General features: G+C 38.0%; 1 protein-coding gene across 29 annotated transcripts in view; it reads left to right on the top strand.

Moving 5' to 3' along the window:
* The window catches only part of LOC100747372 (disks large 1 tumor suppressor protein), a 537,264-nt gene that overhangs the window by 396,018 nt on the left and 120,502 nt on the right, over positions 1–20,744 (top strand). For 27 of the 29 annotated variants that reach the window (XM_012387744.3, XM_033321742.1, XM_012387743.3 and 24 more), the window contains one exon: positions 1,172–1,207. The exons of the other annotated variants lie outside the window; for them this stretch is intronic. In XM_012387744.3, the coding sequence (XP_012243167.1) occupies positions 1,172–1,207 (36 nt within the window). The remainder of the gene's footprint in view (positions 1–1,171; positions 1,208–20,744) is intronic. 29 annotated transcript variants of the gene reach the window in all.

Here is a 20,744-nt window from a genome sequence, read left to right as displayed (position 1 = left end):
CCTTGGGGTCTGCGCGGTCCTCAGAGTCCTCCGGATTTTTCGGCTCTTAAGGTATCCAAAGTCTTTCCAGTATACTTCTTCAACTCATATCTTTTACATTTATTCCGTGCAATTTGCTTAATTTATTACTATATTTCTCACCTTTGCTGTCATAAATTATCATCCTAATATCTTGACTATGAGTTTAAATCTTGTGAATGTTGTACGTAAAACGTAATACACCATATGAAATCTTTGAAAATTCTCAACACATATCGGATATGTGTCATAATGAATGCTAGGTTGAATCTGTTTGTAGCACACGGACGCAATGCTCAACGTGTTCCGCGACGCCTATATTGCCACCATAAATCTAACATGGCGGTTGAACATTAACCCAGCGACCGCCGTCTATACTTCCGGTATTGGTCGACCTCCACATCCGATAAAATAGCTGTCTATATGGTTTCTGATATTATTTACACCGATTTAATGAACCGTAACAGAATTACAACCTTCCGGGTAAAATCATGTTTATCTGAATAGAAAAAAGGATTACCTATCATAACACGTGTAATTGAAATAACACGGGAAAAAGCTGTTTTTAACAGCGAAACAAATTTCGTTGATAATAATTGCTTTCTTCAATTTTTAGAAGAATATAATATAAAATGTTGAATACATTTATTTGTATTTATTATATTGTTGTTTGTCCTCGAATGTCAATTTATTTTCATGAATTGGCAGAAAGAATGATTTGATTAAATTTTTTCTCTCGTCGACAATGCAGTTCGTTTCTCTCGGCTTTTTTCGTAGATGCAATCACGCGAATGATCATAGACTAAATTTCGGGATATAAATCTCTGTAGGGACGAGATAGTGGAGTGGAAAATTGGATGACGATGTGGTCGGTTCACAGGTGGATACCACGCCAACTCTTTGTCCTACCGCAAATAAAATACATTTCAGAACATTTGGCATGAACACACTGCGAAATTTGGCAGTAATGCCTGCCCGCTGAAGTATTTACCGATATTGCAATCTTCAACGATATTTTCTTCTCTTTTTCATATGGGACAAGAATGAGATACATACAGTTACTCGAACAAAGTCTTTCCATGTACTATTTTTTTTAATACGTTAATAGAACACAGCTTTAAAATTCGTACTCATATTATTCCTTCCATTGCAGAGTCACGACAGCTGGCAAGGACACGACGGGGACCAGGTGAGCATTCATCGCTTACAACTACAAACGTTGCTTTGCTTTTGCTCTAAGCATGCTGCTTTATTCTTTCTTTTCTTCTGTTATCATGCGCTTTAATTACTCTGCTCTACTACCTATACCTCACTACTAGTTCAATTGTTCTTTTTTATTTATCATATATCGTTAATTTTTTAGTTGTGTTATTCTATTCTAACTTAAACGGCCTAATGAGACTGTAGTAAATGTTTGTCGAATTTTGTGCATGTTTTAACGAAATTAACAAGAAAATTGTACATTTGATAGTAAAAATGACGTGGTCTATAATTATTCATTTTTGGATGGTATTTACTATATTTTGAAGAACGATAATTGAATTTAAATGGTTCGATGTACGAAAACGTATTTTCAACAGAGAAAGTCGTACTTGCCGCATGTATCACGTAGCGTTCCCAGTGGTATCGGCAAGGGTAGCACAGAAACGATTAAACAGCAGGAACATGTAACGGTGAAAGAGAGTATGCAGAGAGAATGAAACCAATTTACATGACAGTGATACATACGATTCGAATTCTTACCACCTGGTTACGTAGCTGCAACTTGCAGTTTATCTCTTCGTTATTAAGGACGTTGCGATTTTTAATGATACGATGGTTTCAACGACTAGTGCATCAGGGTTGCAACGTTCCTCGTTAAGTACTAACGATTAGTCGATGTTGTACTAGTACTTATGAAAATATTTATTAACCCAGGAAATCTCTCGTGTACGTCTTAGATATCCAATGCTCTCCTATCATAGCGCTAAAATCCGCGGTATTCATGTCCACATTTTTCAAACATCGGTACACATATTGATACATTACCATGTTTATTAGTAAATTCATTAACGTGATGCGATAATTGAATATACTTCATTACTGCACCTGATTGTTGTTCTTAAATACATTGGAGTTTCTAAAGGAAAATTTTAAGATAAAATCGTTTAATTTATTAGAAATATTGGTACGCGCAATATGAAAATCCTAAATGAGAGATTCGTAATTGATAAAATAATCGTTTAATTAAAGTTTATTAATTCGCCCATGGCTAATGTCCGTTAATATCGACCACCATATAACAAAAGAGTCGGACGGTATAAAAGTTTCTGAGAGAACTGAAATACGAGAATATTTCCGCGAGACAGAGCGTCGCATGGCGACAACCATGGAACGCTTTTTACGAAGAATGAAAGACGGTAGAAGCACTTAACAATGAAGGCTGGTCGAATGAGATTTAGTGTACCGTCTAATCGGGTTTACTCTTGCCTTAGGGTTACGCCCCTTGCTGATACGCCGATACAGGCTTGGACTACGAGAGTGGAAAAGCTGTGGTAGTATGGGTAAAGAGTAAGAGGAAGGAAACTGAAGAAAACTGCGAGACCAAATGGTTAGGGGACGCGCTCCGTGAATTTAAAAAGATTCGTTAAACCTTGATACTGCTATAGACTGCGTGCTCTGTAAGGGAACTCTTTGTTAAGGAGTTCGACTACTCACCCATTCGCGTAATGCTCCTCCGAGATTTATCTCCGAAAGAAGATTTGCTAACCGTGTCGGAACATTCACGGGAACAAATGACTAATCGATTTTATTGTTTGATCAATTTCATTCGTTACAGCCGAGCTACTAATTGTAACTTTAAATCAATTTCTTGGCGTAAATATTTATTCAGGATTTTATGGAAGTTTCATTTGTTTAATTAATGCAATTAAATTACTTCTAAATTTTTATGAAACGGTTTAAAGGCACCAGAGAAGATTTATATTTAAACCAATGACGCTCTTTAAATTTCAATATTCGAGATCTATACACCGTTCAAGAATATCTCGAAGAGGTAAGTTCTGATCGATGGTTTCTGATATAAACCCTCGAACGAACTACGTATACCGTTTTTCAATAGTGCCTTCTCTAGAGAGGATCTATTTCGACTCCCATCTTCTTGTTTCGAATATTCACAATATGTCACCCACTACGCCATCCTCCAGCCGGCTTTATTCTCTTTTGTAACGATACAAAGCAGATCGCTCTTCCCTTTTCCTTTGTTCACGACGGACAATTTTGTGTCGAGATTCTTCTTCTCTTCGCTTCATGAAAATTCTCTTAAGATAAATCGTTCAGACAAACCTTTCTTCATCGTTTCATCCTTTTAACGTGAAATTTAGTAGCATCGACTCTGTTATCACGAAATTATCTTTTATAAAATATTACAAAATCTTGCCATGTAGATCTTAAATAATTCCCCTGATCTACGATAAAGGACGTTCGTCGAAGGGTTCCCACTGCTAAAATACGTCAAAAAAAATCTCGCCACGATTTGTGGACGTGAGTTCCTGTGGGAATTGTAGAATGCTCGTGCACACCAGATTGCCACGTTGAGTTATACCGAATCCGAATGAAATCGCTTTTATGAGAATGAATGTAATGCACCATGGACAAGCCGAACATATTGTCCGATGCATGTTTGCATTGTAACGAGTAGGTATCAAAGTTTGCCCAGAGATCGCTAAAACCTTCTTTCATCGGCGTAAGAAGTTCGCGGTTCGTCAGGCGTTAAGATGATTCGTTTTCCAGGCTATTTCATTTTACTTCAATATTTAAACTCTCTTCATGTTAACAATCTAATAATTTTCTCTTAACAAGGAGGTCGTTATTTTCTAACGAATGTTAAACGTTTAACATCTTGTAAATATTAAATAAGGAAACTCGACGAGGCTTTTGCGACTCTTGGAGTAATGGCTTCGTATATAAATATACGACGCATTTATTATTCCAGCAAAGGGGCTTCGTTCCTGTTCAAGATATTAAATGAATCAAAATTCCCTTCTCTCGGTGTATCGCGGTTACTAACACGGGAAAAAGGGCTTGGTGCCAATTACCCTAACTCACCCTCCTGCCCAGCTTTATCTCCGCTTTCTTTCTCCCTTATTTACTGCCTGCCCTTTTCTCGTATACGCATTACTCTCTACTTATCCCTTTTTCTTCGGTCTCTTTTTTATTCCTCGATGAGCATTGTGACTCCCGCTGCAAATGAGCCACTCCAGTTATAAGAGATTAGCCTAGGGCCTAGGGTGTTCGGCAGCTAACTTCCTATCCTTCTCTGTGTGTGTGTTTTTTTTTTCTCTCATTACTAGGGTCATACGGAAGGCGGAGACTGCTGAGATTCAACCGCAGACAAACAAAATTCTGAAAAATACGAGAAAGAAATGGATCTCGTGACGTTCGGTCTCCGACATACGCTAATTAAGCTCCAGCATCCTCTTCGGCATTTTCCTTTGGATTCCATTATGTTCGACGCAATAAAACACGAAATCAATTGTTTTGCATTGGTATTGTTTTTTTTCTCACAATCCTTCCATTCTCCCATTCTTTTTCACACAAATGATCGTTTAGAATGCAAATTTAATGCTATAGGAAGTTACGAACTGCATTTGTGAAGTTAATGTAAAATAAATCATTTTTTAAGAAAGGTGTACTTTATGAAACGCGAATATTGCGTAGATTTATAATTAGTTACAGTTAGTTTCCAATTCCTATCTTTGCAAAAGGTACTGTACAACAAAGTTTGGTGCACGTTAAACAGCTTATCGACAGAGTTTGCGGAATATAACTGCTACAACACATAGGTGTCACTTATAGTTCTAATTCCGATTATATTGTTTCACCTGTACATTAATATTTTATTAATTTAGTAATACGAATTCTATGTTACAAATTAACACATTTACAAGGATTGCGAAGAAAGTATCAAGTAAAAGTTTCATGCCAGCATCGACGAGCAAGTCATCAACGAGTCAACCGTATCATCACTTGATCTCTTTACTTAGTTATCTCGAAGAAATCTTTTAATCTCTACCACATTTGATGTATTGAATTGAAAAATTATATTGATCGTTCGAAAGCAAAATAATAAAGGTACCTACATACATGTATCATCAAATCAATATTCAGCCGGCCAATTTTCAGAACGGAAGTTGTACCCGTTTCTACGCAATTTTCTGTTTGAATGTAGTTTTGGTCTGAAATCGGTTCAAAGGAATGCATAGCTGAGCATTACGGAAACATTAAGCGGGCTTCGATGCATTGACGCGATTTCGGCGGGGCCTATTCGCAGAGGTAGAGATGCCGGTTAGAGAAATGCAAATTGCAGTCAGTCAGACGGCATTAAGCGTTGCCATTGTTCCGCAACGTACTCCGCGTGTCGGTGGCACAGTTGCATACGGCAGCACGCAAGATACACCATCGGTGAAATTGCCTCCCCAGAAATTCTAAAGGTTTCGTTCAAGTTTCCAGGTCACATAGCTCGGGGCATTCGAGGGAAAAGGATCGTCAGATATGAATGCGTTGACCGCTTTCGGCCTTTGAGCATATTTATTTTTCGCGAATGATTAGAAAGAGTTCAAGTAGTCGTTAAAAAGCCAGAGGGTTACTACTTTTTTCATATCCATTCAGACGCGTGAAAACAGTGATGCATTGAAACAAAATCACGATGCATCTGTACTCCTGTAAACATATCTAATCCTAGGTCGTTGGATTTCAAAGTGACGGCTCATAGAAAAAAACTGGTTTCTTCTATAGCTCGGATGCGGTTATTGTACGTTCAGATCGGATATTTGGTCTTTTTTTTTTATCAAAGTTTACGAAAAGGAGTTGGAAGAATCTGAGAAGATCCTACTCTGTACGAATATTTTTATTGAGAAGGAATTCCTCTACCTCCGAACGTGTGCACTGAGTCAAACAAGAATCACGTTTTTTTTAGAGATTAGATTGAAACGAGTTTCCTGATTCGCAGACAGTGTCACATGGTCTTCGGGATCGACTTCGAACTCGTGGATTCCTGGAGACGAGCAGTTCCATTTAAATTCCATCGAACCTGATGGAATAGCGATAACAGAACTTTTCACCAATTATGGGAGTCGTTGAAAGCGAAAGGAGCATTTCCACGAACGCAAACGTATTTAATTACACTTTTATTTCCCAAACAAGACAACGCTTTTTCTATCGGATTGCGACATCTCGACTGTTTGGAATGTTAAGAATTTCTGTATCTTTAAAACTTTATTTCTATAAGTAAGTCTATCGTAATGTTTTATTCATTTCAATAATTTGTTTTAACAATTTATATACCATACAATTATAATTTCGGTATAGAAATATCAAGAAAAATATTTAGTAAGTATACAATGACGATAGGCACGAGCATAATCAAACAGGTAGCTCCCGAAATTCATGTAAACTGTCTATCATTACGACTGTTCCCGAAGCGATATCTTCCTATCTACCTCAACTTCCCCCAATCACGAAAAAGCCGCACGACCTCGCGCGATCAGCCTGGCACGAAACGGTGCAGCGTCACCGAAGAAACGAACGTCTTCTGTATGGTTAGTACATTCTGGGCGAGAGGAAGCGAAATATAAGAGGAAACGAGAGGGAGAACGAGAGGCACGCGGTAGAGAACGCGAATACTTTCGTGTAGAGTTGGCCACTTTTTATTCGAAATAGTGGATAAAAAATTATGAGACATCAACTCGCACAGAAATACAAATCTGCGCTAATGGAATAAAAATTTATTAATTCAATTATAACTAAAACAACACTTATTGTTTCTAAAAACATATACATATGAAAAATGTTGTTTAAAAAACAGACAAGTAATTTTAGAATTCTATCAAATTATTAATTGTTTAATAATATATAAACTCGAATTTACTAAAATAGAATGTACCTCAAATAAATTTTGGTTAAAAGCAATTTGAAATTGGACACAATGGAATTTTGTAATTAAATTTTGTTATTGTATTCGACGAGTTTTAATGTAGCAGCTATTTATTTGGAACGCATGTTAGTCAAATAAACGTTGATTAAAAACGAACAAATCTACTTTATACAGGTTGAAAAATAATAATTGGAATAAAAGTTGATATATTTGGATAACGCCCAACTCACAGTTCTGGCGAGGACGATCGTGCAGGTTCGTGCAAATCCGGTGGTATTCGGCTCGGCACTCTCCGTGCGTGCAACGAAGTTCATGCCGGCGGGCAAGCGATGACGTCAGCAAGCAAAGAGGCCCGTCCACGGCCAGCTCGGTAAAGCGTACGGGGGCTCTTGACGTTTCACTTCTTTGCGTACACGGTCATACTATTTTCGGTCGGTCGTTTGATTTCTAACTGGCTGTGTTCGATCGGTATCGCGGAGATTGTGCGTATATCACGTGGCGGGAAAACATTTCGTTGTTCCGACGCCGCGCGTTCCTTCTGCGAGTACAATCGTAATCGAAGAGTGAGAGAGAGAAAGCGGCCAGAGAGGCGGAGGAGGAGGCGTCCGTAGCGACCTAACCTCCCAACCGGTGCGTCAGTGATTTTAATCGGAGTTATAGCACAGCCGTATAACCGTGTCACGCAAACCTGTACGAACTATTGCGGAAACTGACTCGCCCGAGAAACGCCGAAACATCTGGCGTTCATCGTTTGACAACATTCCGATAGACTTTGCTAGAGTACAATTTCTAACCTCTGTCGCGCCACCGGTGTTGATTTTAAGACATATGAACGGAGCATGAACGAAAAAGGAAAGAAGTCGTTAGACACGAATAAATAAAGAAAAGAGGTGGATACGAAGGTACCTGTACGTATGAGAAATGCAATCCGTTTATCTGGTGAAAAAGCTGTAGTGTACATATTGACATTTGCGTTCAATCCCGTCCTTTGTTTCTTCGTTCGTCCTACGTGCTGGCTCGAGAAAATATCGTGGTCCGCTTGGCGGTAGAAATTCGTTCTGGAGTGAAACGGATGAGCGAGGAGCAACCTGTTTCATGTCTGTGTGAGTGCATCCGTGTTTCTCATGGAATGCGAGAATCGTACGTGCAGGGGCGTCCTGATACGTGGTGATTTTCAACTAACGCTGGATAAGAGTGCAGTGTTCGTGTAGGTAAATGCGTTTGCTCGTTATTGCTTTAATGTGCTCCGTGTGAATCAGTGATCTTCATTCCTAAGGTAAAGTGACGTTTGCGTGTCTAAATAGGAGATTTCATTTCTAAATTTTTTTGGCGGGTAGTGCGGCAGGAACACGTGGCAATTGAGAAATTTGAATGTTTTTTGTTTTTAGCGGGCATCATTCTTCGTATATAACGACACGCGATCGAACTAAAGATATTCTCAGAAACGAAATAGTTGAAAGTCTATGTTACGTTTCTTGCCATTATGTGACGAATAAGCGATACGCGCGAAGGACGCCAGATATAACAGTACATTTCGTTTCTCAGTATATGATTGACGTTTCATTGCTGTTTTCTTTTCGAATGAGGCGTTCGTGTCAAAAATAATTCAAGATTTTTAGTCCTTCGCAAAGATGAAAGAATAACAACCAATAGTGTGTGTGTGAAGCGCATGTCCACGTGGAAATCGGAGGCCCGCAATCGTGAGTTTCCTTATCCGCGTCGTCATTCGTCACGGTACGTTGGACAGGAGTACGCTTAGCGCGCACTAGAGTGAGACGGACGGACAACCTGTTTACAATATAAGCGTACTCGTGTGTACACACACGTAGTATACGAATGTGTAGAGTTGTACATGCCTACTATGTAAAGAGGGAACCGTTTATACATATGTACATGGTTTTTGTGTGAACATAGAATCGCTTTTTGCCTTGTGCTCGGAAAAATATGTGAATTACACATATCGGCAGATATCAAGTCAGACGAGGATTGTGTGCCACTTTGTACTCCATACTTTCACTGATCGATCGCCCAGGGCGTGCAGTTCACCGGTCGAACTGAAGAGTGCATTCTCTTTACAGAGCATCTACTAACCTTTTGTCGTACTTAGCTTTTGGGAATACGCGGTAGCGTGAGTTGTTCATGCATTTGTAAACTCTATGATTCAGAAGAAATCGTAGTAGCATTTGTTTCTTCTCTTTTATGCGCCGTTTCTTTCATAAATATCGGAAATCGATTTCGATCAATTTCAAAACAGGTGGCGCGCGATTCGAATGGTCCAGCCATTTTATTGTTAAAATTTAAACTTTGTTGGTTTTATTTAACCGATAATTTATAAGTAAAAAATTAATTATACGTTCTATAGATAATTTAGTTTTTATCTCTTTTTAAATATTTTTTCTATAACAAATATACGTATTAAGTAGACTGTTTTCGCTTCGTTCCATTCGTATGAGAACTTTTATGAGTTTGCATACCTTACGTGTTTGTATATACGCGACGATTTATCGATGCCACTGATTACGTATTACATAAGGTTTAGCAATAACACGTGACAATCATAGAGAAATAGTTTCCCGCGTTATTTGCCAAGCGATTCGGGTTAACCGATCTAAGTAGGACGGGCCTATGTCCCTGGCTTTTATCAATTAGGTTGCACTTGCGTGAGATATAAATGCGGCACGGGCTCGCAGGAAATAGGCCGCTGGGGGAGTTATAATACGACTCCGCGTCGCTGTAATCGCGATTTCGAATCTATGATGTATTTGACGCATATAAAATTACCGGTCTATGCAACGGGTCTCGTGTTTCCTCGTTAGATTGAGTTTTCAAGTGGTCGAGACACTTTCACGTTGCACCAGTACGATAAACTTTTGTGCAGAACCTTTTGCAGGGAAAAGGATACAATATTATCGAAACCCAATCATTTCTAATTGCATACTATGTTATATATTTACGGCAGTCTAAATATAGTGTAACCTATTAGCTTTGAATCAATATCTACACGAAAATGAAATACCGCAGTAAAGAATTTGGGCTTGAAGTTTGTCGAATAAATAGATATACACAACAGAAATAATATATCATTTTAACTTTTATTACGTATATTTTACGATAGATTTTTAATAATTTGAGGAACGAATTTTACTTTTGCCACGATTCCTCTCGCATAAATAGATCGTAAAAAACGGATCGATTTTGTCATAAACTCTACTTCTTGTTTCGGTAAAGTGTGGTTTTCCGAGTTCCACGAGAAAAATATGTGGCTCGACGCTGCCTGAAGTGTCTGGATTAATCGGATTAATTTACATCAAACGGCGATCGATTGGGCGCGAGAAGGATGACCACCAGAAGAAAGAAGAAGTCGCAGGACGGGTTCCTGAAGAAGGTCTCGAGTCTATTCAACCTAGACACGGTGAGTCACATATAAAACGCGGTCTTATGAATTTCTCGTCAGCTACTTCCATTTTGGATGGTTATCTAAGTATGTATATATCATCAATTGTCGTCCGGGATCGACGCCCACCATCGTTTCGAGCCTCGTATAAAAACGTTTTAACATAGTATTTTGAGAAAAGGATATCGGAAAATATCTTATTGATTCGAATTTTTGGCGTCTCTGTGTAAACTAAAGATGTGAAGTCAAAGAAGGTTATGTAAGTGAAACTTTGAAAGGAAAAAAGTCATCGTATTATACGGTTATTCCTGCAATTAATACGTAATCGTAAAGAGGAATTTTCATATATGTGTGAATTTTAAGTTTGGTTTTAATATTGAAACATTAGCCTGCTGAAGTAATAAGCTCAGTTACATATTCAGTGATATCATGTGTTACAGTAATGTTCCGGAGTAGTTATAGTTCTAGCACATAAAATTATACGCGTTGCGAGCGTAACAAATACGACATTAATCTTGAGTAAGAACTATTCGTGAGTGCTATATAGGTAATGCTGTGAAAAAAAAACTGACGCGACTCGAATTCATTTATTGCGGATAGATGGTAGACCGTGAAATTAAGTTGAATGTTTCCTTCAACAGTACACGTATATACATTTATGTGAGTGCATATATCTTTCGCTAAATGTTCATGTAAAAACTTCGACTAAATGATGTACCGATGAATTTACACGGCTATCACGTGGAATTGATTTGTATAAATCCATTCCAATCATCCAACCGACTTTCATTTATCTAATTAACTCTGAAAATTCCGATAACTTTTATATATTATTTAATATCTAATAATTTGGAAAATTTCATTATACCGAAAATCAAATTTTTCTATATTTTATATTTCTCCTATTTTATATTCTATATTATATTTACTCTATTCTGCTATTAATTTTTAAAGGGAATTACACTAGGCGATTCGTGTAATATCGCTTTCGTTCGATAGAGAGTATTGTTTCCTGAATACACAATCCTCTCGAAAATCGTATCTGCTCTTTTTATGGTAGGAAACGAACCGTCCTGTTTCCAAAAGGTAGAAAGTGAAAGGCGAGAAAGCAGGAGAAAAAAGGATGCTGGAGGATGAAGATGGGGATGGAAAAGGTTGTGATGTTAGAGAATTGTGAAGGAATTACCGTCGAAACCCGGTGGATCATTTTTCTCCTTGATTTCTCGAACGTTTTATACGATAAGGAAACGTGGAATAACTTCGGGAGATTCCAAGACTGTTTGTGGTAAAGAGAAGAGAAACCGTAGACCGTAAACAATGTAGTTGTACTGCTTCCTTTGCACTGAATGACTTTGAAGACACGGCGAGGCATATTTTCCTCTTTCCATGTTCCTCTATATCGGAAAATCTTTAGAAGAATCTTAAATTATATTTCAAACTGCACTTAACTTCGATACCTAACGAATCATAATATCAAATGAAGGCAAAGGTATCGATAAATTGATGAAGGCAATTTTACTGCGATTTCATGGCATTTCATTACATATTTTCTGATTTTCCGTAAATTTTCTTAAGATTTATGATAGTGATATGGAGTGTAGACGATCGATGAATCTCTTCTAAATCGACCATAAATTTTCCTTTCGGAGGCACGCAAGTTCGATTAAAATCCTGTACGGCCTGCGTTTGTTTTCTCTCACAAAATCAGCGGCGTGTTAGAAAGCTTTACCGGGCGTCGTAAGCACGCAGTTTACATTGGCAGCTGATTTCGACACGTTCGGGCAGCTTCGTCGGTCCTAAGTCAACCTGGACATTGTGGTTTGACGTAAGCTTTTCAAAGGTACACAGTTTGCGAACACCGAAACAATTTTAAGGTAGAATTCTAGGTAGAAGCTGTGTCTTAGTCAATATTTAGATCTTCGCGTTCGTTAAACAAGTAAACATCTGTTTTACGTAAATTCCTTGTTAATTCTCCGTTAGTAGATTTTTCTTTTAAAAATTTATCTTATATTTCAAATGATTCCAAAAACATACATTTGTATAAATAAAAAAAAGTAGAATCATAACAGAATATATCATAAAAATTTCCTATAACATTGATTATGTACACTCTATAGAAGTTCCTCGTTCCATTCCAGTTAATCTCAGAGAATTATCCCTTATAATCCGGAAAATTGGCTTCGCGATCCTTTCGAGCGGTGTGCTTATATGATACAATATACTCGGAGGTCATTTAATTCGCTTATGTAGCTATACTCGATAATGTTTCCAAGGTCATTCCATTCTAGTTGACACGTTCACACGTATATAACTAAAGTATTGCGATAAACAAGTTTGTGATAATTGACGTGGATTAACAACCAATTGACAATTAAAGTGACTCTATCTCGATCGGACATATGTGTATGCATTTCCTCTTCTCGCTATGGTGTTGTGACGCGTCCTCTAAGCAATGCGTGAGAGTATGACGTTCTTATGTAAGATCATCCATGTGTTGCGTACGCGTCGATCATATATTGTGTGCATCCCGTAATTGGATATCGGTACGACCTTCGAGCAAAATACGTGATAGTTCCAGACTTTACGTACGATACATCCTCGAAACAGCCTGCCAATCCTTTATAGATCAGTCGCGTAAACCTCCGATGCGTATCTAGTTTTTGAATTGACGAGGACACTTAACACAGTTCGCCACGTGTGTGGATTATGTACTTCGATACATCTCTTCGAACAGCTGTGTTTTTGCTGATGTAGCGCACGTCGTTTGAATACTTTTATAATTATAATTAGTGTCAGTAAGCAATTTAACGTTACGAGAAACAGTCGAATAAAAGTTTCTATTTTAATTCTGTTTTAATCTGTCGAAATTTGAATATATCACATAAAAAAACGGTCACGTATCTTGATTGAGATTAAATATACAGTGACTCACGAAATTAAGGACAATTGATAATAAAATAAGCGGAATTGCAGAAAAACAGTATCGCCTTCTAGGTTGAGAACCGCTAACTTTGACGTTCCTCTTATTCTCATCAAACGCAGACCTATGTCGACCGACCTTCCGGAGGTGGTTGGAAATGGAGGTTCCTCCGCAAACCTCGGCTCGAGCTATGTGCACCGAATGTTGAATCGTATAACTTGCACACGTTGCTCCCATATCCTAAGAACTTCTTTCCACCCCCAGCTGAGGACCAAACGCCATTGAATGGAGTGTTTCACGGCAGGCTGCTAGCTCTATACGTTTCGTGCCAGACATCACGATCTTTCTCTTATTTCCTCTGTCGTCTCGCTTTCATCTACTGACCTTTTTGCTTTGTCTTTTATACCCTGTAGTCTGTAGCCTGGTGACCATTAGAGTAGACCTTCCTTTTATGGTGTACCTTGATTTACACAAATTCTTTCTCAGACCTTGGTACCGACCATTGGGTATTGGCCTCCGAACTTGTTCATCTCTGATATGAAGATAGCATGGAAAATGCTCGATGCATTCTTTTCCCTGATTTTCTAAATTTTATAGTTAAGTACTTGGTGACTAAAAAGGGATATTTAAGGGATATAAAAAGGGATATTTAAGGGATATAAAAAGGGATATGATACTAAATTTTGAAGTTTCCTCTAGAAAACTCGAAAAATTTGAGTTATCGCGGTCTTCCTCTGTTATCTTTATATAAATACAATATTATAAATATAATATTATTTGAGAAACCACTTTGATTCGAAAAAATCCTAATATATAGATTTTGTAGTTCAGTTGCTCGAGGAATGATATTATGATACGACTATCGTAAATGATGCTCTTAGTTCAAATCAACGATAATGTCTGATCGAAAGTGTATTTTCATGAATCGGTTTAAATTTTCAACGGGCCGTAGTTACAGTCGGCGAAGAGACGCTATGAATAATACATGCAACGACACCGTTATATCTTATTTTCTGATTGGTTCGCTGAGAGTTTCCGTAAACTGTTCCACTTGAATCTTAATGCTATTGTATATACTCTTCCTGACCTGCTCTAGCCTGTAACTTTCTATTTGTTACTTCGCTTGAAATAGCAAACTGTTATCGTTGTAATTTCATGGGTGAAGTATTCGTTTTGATGTTTTAACGTGGTAACTTGTACTACACCTTATCTTAAATACGGAGAATTACGATCGAATGTTCCTCGATTTTTACGATTATATCGATATTATGCGAGCAACTAAAATTTCTTTGTTTATTGAATTTATTATGGTACTGGATCAGAAAGTTGGGATCGAATCACATGGAATAGAAGAGCAGTACGGTTAGATTCCAGCGAGGTGCCGTTTACGATTACCGTGTTGCTTTTCACGTTGGACAACAACCGGCACTCGGTGGATCGTTAGCGTTCCTAGTTCGAAGTGACGGGACGATTCCCAGGGCCGTACATTTCCCAGGCATGCTTCGAGAGTAGCAGAGATAAAAGAAGGAAGGAAAAAGTCAGTTTGCACCAAGACAGAGTCTCTGAGGAAGAACGATCCAATTTATCGTGCGCCTAGAAACATTACGTCACTGTCTCCACGTTGCTCACGGAGATTCTTTGTTGAACTTAATTCTTACTAAGGTTCGAATCGTACTATCGGATTACAAACTTGTGGTATATCTCGCGTGTAACGCGGGGATTATGAATTACATTCGTTCGGTAACTGTAATAAATTTAATCGTATTTATCACTTTTCTCTATGTGATATCGACATATCATACAAGGAAGCATTAGCCAATATTTTATATGATCAAAGTAAACCTGAAAGGTTTCGGAGCTGAAATCCAGTGAATCGTATGAAAGTGATGCTCGAACGAGTTTGACATGCCTTTCTTCTGGTACCGATAAAAGTTATTTTTCTACTGTTGCGTAGACAAGTCAATGCGCGAATGCAGGGAGCTCTGAGGCCATGAATAATGACCTGGATGAGGGAAACAGCCACTAAGCCACCACGCTTGTTGGACTTTCCGTTTGGCATCGAAAGCTTCTCTCACTCTACCATCTTCCTAACCGTCCATTTCCAACCTCTAAGTTCTACCGTTAACATATTACCGACCCTCGTTTACGAGAGCCATTCTTCGGAGGAGGGTGAAAATATGTTGATCCTTCAACGAAAAAAGGATGAAGTTATATTTTTAAACCTTTGAAGCCTTAGTGAATTGTTGGGTAATATTTTATTTTATTTTATGTTATTTTAGAGAAAAATTATTGTGATGTTGAGATATGGAATGTTTCTGCAGATCCAAATACACAGTGATTTTAATAAACATAAGACTTAAAAGTTAGTCTGTTGTCATTCCTTCATGTTTCATAACGTTAAAATAACTAAAAGTTAGTTCTCGATCTATTATGGTTATTAGGTTACAAAGGATCAGGCACAAATGAACTTGCATAGAAGGTGATATATAATAAGGTTGGGCGATAGTATCCAATTTCTATCGATGTTATCAAAAATGATTTTTCAATTACGACGATTAATAATTTAGCAGCTTTTAGATTATTATTATATATTTACATTACATTTATTATAATAATAAATATTATACTTCGTATATATTTTCTGCAAGCTGAAGCTGCGTTAAAATTTTGACGATATTAATTCTTCACTTATAACTATGTTAAAATATTTTATAAACTTTTGTTTATGTCAAGAACAGTCATATAGTCACAGTATTTAAAAATTAAAGTGATCAGTGACCGCCTCTAAAATCCTTAAGAAATGAGGTCAAAGAACACATTTGTTTAGATAGATCTTTTCTGTACCTCCTCTGCGGTTTCGTAGGTGTGCATGGCAGGCATTCTCGTTAAATTAGATCGGCTGAGAAATGGAGAACAACCAGGTCGTGGAGTAGTAGTCGGAGGCCGAGAGAACGTACTCTGCCTGGATGAGCCAGCACCGGGGGTGGAACAGGGAGACACGGACAAGCGACAAATGGACGGCCGTTCGTATTCGCGGACGTATTTCACCGGACGGACACTGACCAGGCTGCTGGCTCGAAAGCCAATACCAGCCAGGCTTTGACCTTTTCTGACCGTCCTTCCGCATTCATTGTTCCGTAACCATCCACTTGTAACCGGCGACTTATCTCTCACGGACCTATTTGTCGGACCGTGAGTCGTTTTCACCGGCTCTGTACCGGAATATTTGTCAGTGTTCGTCGTAACGATCCACTGGAATTCGTATATAACGATACTTTTTGAATTTCCCGTGTGGTGATAACGTGGATTAATGAACGTGCTGGTGAAAGAGGGTTCGGGATTATTCGAGAATCAAAGCCGATTTCGTTAATGTTCACACTTGTATGCTGGAAGCATTTGCGATTACGATACGTGTGGCATCATTCATTGCGATCGAAATGAAAAAAAGTGATCGGCTAAATGGCGTTCGCGGTAAATTAACGTGATTAAATCACGAGTATACAATTGACGCGAGAATACCTGGTGTTTCATTTCTCGTTCTCGCACGAATGTGTAAAACACACATTGAACAGATGGATGGAAATGTCTGCGTTTTGCTTATGAACATTCGTTTCTGCATTTTATTCGACGGAAAATTACTTACCATCGAAGATATTAATTAACCAGTTAGTAATTAATTAATTAACCTGCCAATGATCGACTCCTGCCGCTTTGTTCCTGTTCTCTGAAAAACAATCGCGTGAATTTCTCTCCGTTCTGGACGCGATTCTTGTTTCGACGAAACATGGCAATGTTATTATTTAAGGAGTAATGACGGAGTATACGGTTGGCAATTAAATTGTAAATCCATTCGATACTGCTCAGTTTCCCTCTCGTTTTTCTCTCTTTGAATAATAAACAAGCCATCGTAATAGGGACGCAAACCTATTGCCCGTAGCACAACGAAACAAGGATTATTACCGATCCGACTCTGTCCCTGACAGCTAGGTAGTTCCTTTTATACGGTTTTATCATTATTTATTGTTAACCATTATTGTTTTCTTTGCGTTTGTATATTGTCGTCGATGCTGGCCAGAATTCACATTCGAATAAAATTTTACAAATTCCAATAATAACGTCTACCTGACAATTTCGATGGCACTTTTCAATCTTGTTGTCCCATAAACTCCACTTTTTCGATTCTGATACAGTGTTCTCTCGAACAACGCAGGGGTTAAGAGCACTGACTGACTGCGCAGAGTGAAATCTGCGTAGTTGCGGAGGCTCTTCTTCCCATAAAAAGTAAAGTACATAGATACTCATATGTATATATAAACACATTTATGTTTTTCCAATGCACGTGCATAACATGTACTATTCTTCACTGTAAGGCGATTTAATGCGATTGCATTAAAATTCAAAAGGTAAATTTACCTTTTTGAAATCATTGCAGTATGCATCGACCAGCAACGTTGAATTTAAGCAGTTGAGAAACTGTTTGAAGAAGAAAACGATAAGAATTCATTTGCTCTTACGCATATCTGCGGTGAAACTGTAGCTATGTAGTTCGCAGAGACATTCTGGTTGTTTGATTTCTTTTCCAAGTTCCATAATGGTTCGTTATGTGTTTGAACCCGGTGCCACTGCTTCTTGTACCTAACGGTAATTTTTAAGGAATTAGTTCACACGAACGAAGTCGCATCTCTTCTTTTTCACTTCTCTTATTCGTCATGATAGGAGAAGTTGTAAAGATATGCTAAATAAATTGATTCAAAATATGTGTAAAGAAAAAAAAAAAAAGAAAAAGATCTATCAAAAAGAAAAATGATCCGCGTATGATTGAAACCGCGTTATTCGAGGGAGCACTCTATATATAAACTGAAAACGAATCACCCTGTGTATAAACGAGGAAATTCACCCAAGAAAAACGATGGAAACGAACGTAGAGCATCGGCGAGATGATTTCTTCATCGATGGTTTCAGGTATCGCTGATTGAAGGCATCTTTCAATTACCAAGAAGCATCTCGGACGGCTGACTTGACTATAATCGATTTAACTCGTCTGCCCGGTTTCTCCCAGATATGATAGATATACGTACACTCGATAATTGACAACGATCGTGGTCGTTTTTAAACTCTCTCCGAGTTTTCCCGATAGATTCTTTCGGTTTATTGCGGAGGGAGTAGTTCTTGTCGCGCGCGATAAGAATGAATTGATAAAATGCTTTATCTTTAGACATCGTCGCGTGATTACAAGACATTTCGGTGCAGTAGAAGATACGTTATAAAGGAATTTCGCCTCTTTGTTATCTAACGCGATTTCTATCGTCTCGTCTGATTATAAGCTGTTGATGAAATTGTTACGCGTTGTATCAACGTTTCTCTTGATCTTATCCGAATAAACATGTTTGTCGATGCAATTGAAGAGTAATCACTTTGTTTCTAAATTCCACGCTCTTAATAGCATCGACAGCAAAGCTTTATATGAAGTAGGTATTTTATCGCCATAGAAGACGAAAATTTATAAATTCCTTAAACGACTTTGCTGAACAGGTTCTCGAATCTTTCGTGCACAGCACCAGCTGCGCTGACACCCGTGTAAAGCTTTTGATCGGATTTGGAAGTTGAAACTTTCACCGGACTTGCGGCGAGGAAAAAGCGAAAAAGTACATCAAAGACGAAATCCGGACGAGGCTTTTACGCCACCTTGTCAGATACGACAGCAAGATGAATAATGCGTAATTAAATTTCACGTTAAAAAGGCATTCCCCTTTGACTGTTGTATTAACGCCGTAATCCTACGTGATTTAGTAATTGGCTCAGAGGAATTCGGGATTGTTTTAAGAATATTTTAATTGTAGGATTTAGATAAAGCCACGTAGTACATTGAAACTTTGGTGAATTTGATTTTTACCTATTCTTGAAAATGGAAAATTTTATTTGAAGCGAATAATATTTCACGGGAATGGAAATGAGGAAGATAATCTTTAACATAGAAGTCACGTATTTTCTGCACAAAATTTTAGGCTATATCGAAATATTCGTTCAATGTCTAAATTATACATTTGCAAAATAGAATACGATAGAATGTTAGCGTGGCATGGGGGCGGGTGGAAGCCGCAGAGGAGGAGCGGGAGAATTATATCCAGAGATTTCTCAAATCTGCAGCAAGGATTTACCTACGTGCCTTTCCCGCTGCGAGGAATGAATCATATTTTATTCCCGCACCATCTGAAGTTGTTCCCGAGTTTTAAAGTTGCCGCACACACGTACGCGACGTTCAAGGGGTAGAGATCCCGCAAAACCCCGGGCAATTTTGCTTACATCTCTTTTAGAATGCGCATGTAAATACGGGAGCAGCCGACGTACATCCTAGATGGAATTTTTGGAGCTCGGATTGAAGATGTTCTCTGAAGCTATCGGAGACCATATTCTTAAAAAGTCGAAGCTGCTGGCCATTGAGCCGAACGATAACCTCCGGTCTTACTGTGGTTGCTATATTAAAAAAAATCTTCAGTATTATTTTCCAGGAAATTTACTCTCATTCGTTCATTTATTATATGATATCCGTATTATTAGAAATTGTAATACCTAAAAAAAAAAAGAAAAAAAGAAAAAAGTATGCATATACAAGTCTATGATACAGATTAGTCGTTATAAAGTTTTAAAAAAACCAGTGTCGTCTTGTGTTTTCTGTATTAATGTATTCTTTATTTAGCGACAATAAACTTTCGTTTGAGATATTTTTTTAGTAAACTATACCAGCTCAAACATCGATTAATTTGTGTCACACTCGGATATATTAATTTTGCTACAAAGTTTACGACTCAACTATAAAATAATGTTGCCATTACCGACGCTTCTTGTATTGTAACTTGATCGATCGGAATTCGCGACTGCGGTTTCCGATGGTTTTAGCACGGTCTAGCCTTCGGCGAATTCAGTCTGTGAATATACGGAAGCTTCCAGGCTGTCTCTTCCACCGGAGGGGCCGGAAATCGATATTCCATAAATGTGTAAATGTAGCCGAATCCGAATCATTCCATTTTCTAAGAAAACGACTTTACCAGTCGTGGTGCGTGCGGATTGAAATACATTAACGACGAAACGGCTACGGTCTTCCTACTTTTGTTTGCATCTGCATTCGCAGTTTCTTGGGCCCTGTTTCCTTCGCGGATAATAAAAAAGGAAAATGTAAAGAATCTAAACTTTGTAACATTATACACTGATGTGATTATCTGCGGTATAAAAAGACAGAAGGAAAGAATTTAAGTAAAAAAATGATAAAATATAAACCGATGATAAACTACGGTTGACGTGTCTCTTAATTATCGTGATTGATTAGAAAGCTGAGATATTACTAATGCGTTTCTGTAAAAATTGAGTAATTATACGCTCGTTAAATCGTATCTCGTATAACTGTGTAATTTTCATTTTTCCGCTACATCTCTAATCTTCGTTCGAACCGGTTTGGTACTAGAAGATTAAAAGAAATCTACGGAAATCAGAGTATCTTGAAC

The sequence above is a fragment of the Bombus impatiens genome, unplaced genomic scaffold (assembly GCF_000188095.3).
Source record: "Bombus impatiens unplaced genomic scaffold, BIMP_2.2 scf_0487, whole genome shotgun sequence".
Taxonomy (NCBI): Eukaryota; Metazoa; Arthropoda; class Insecta; order Hymenoptera; family Apidae; genus Bombus; species Bombus impatiens.
Note: the sequence above shows the minus strand (reverse complement) of the source record. Positions and strands in the feature narration are given on the sequence as shown.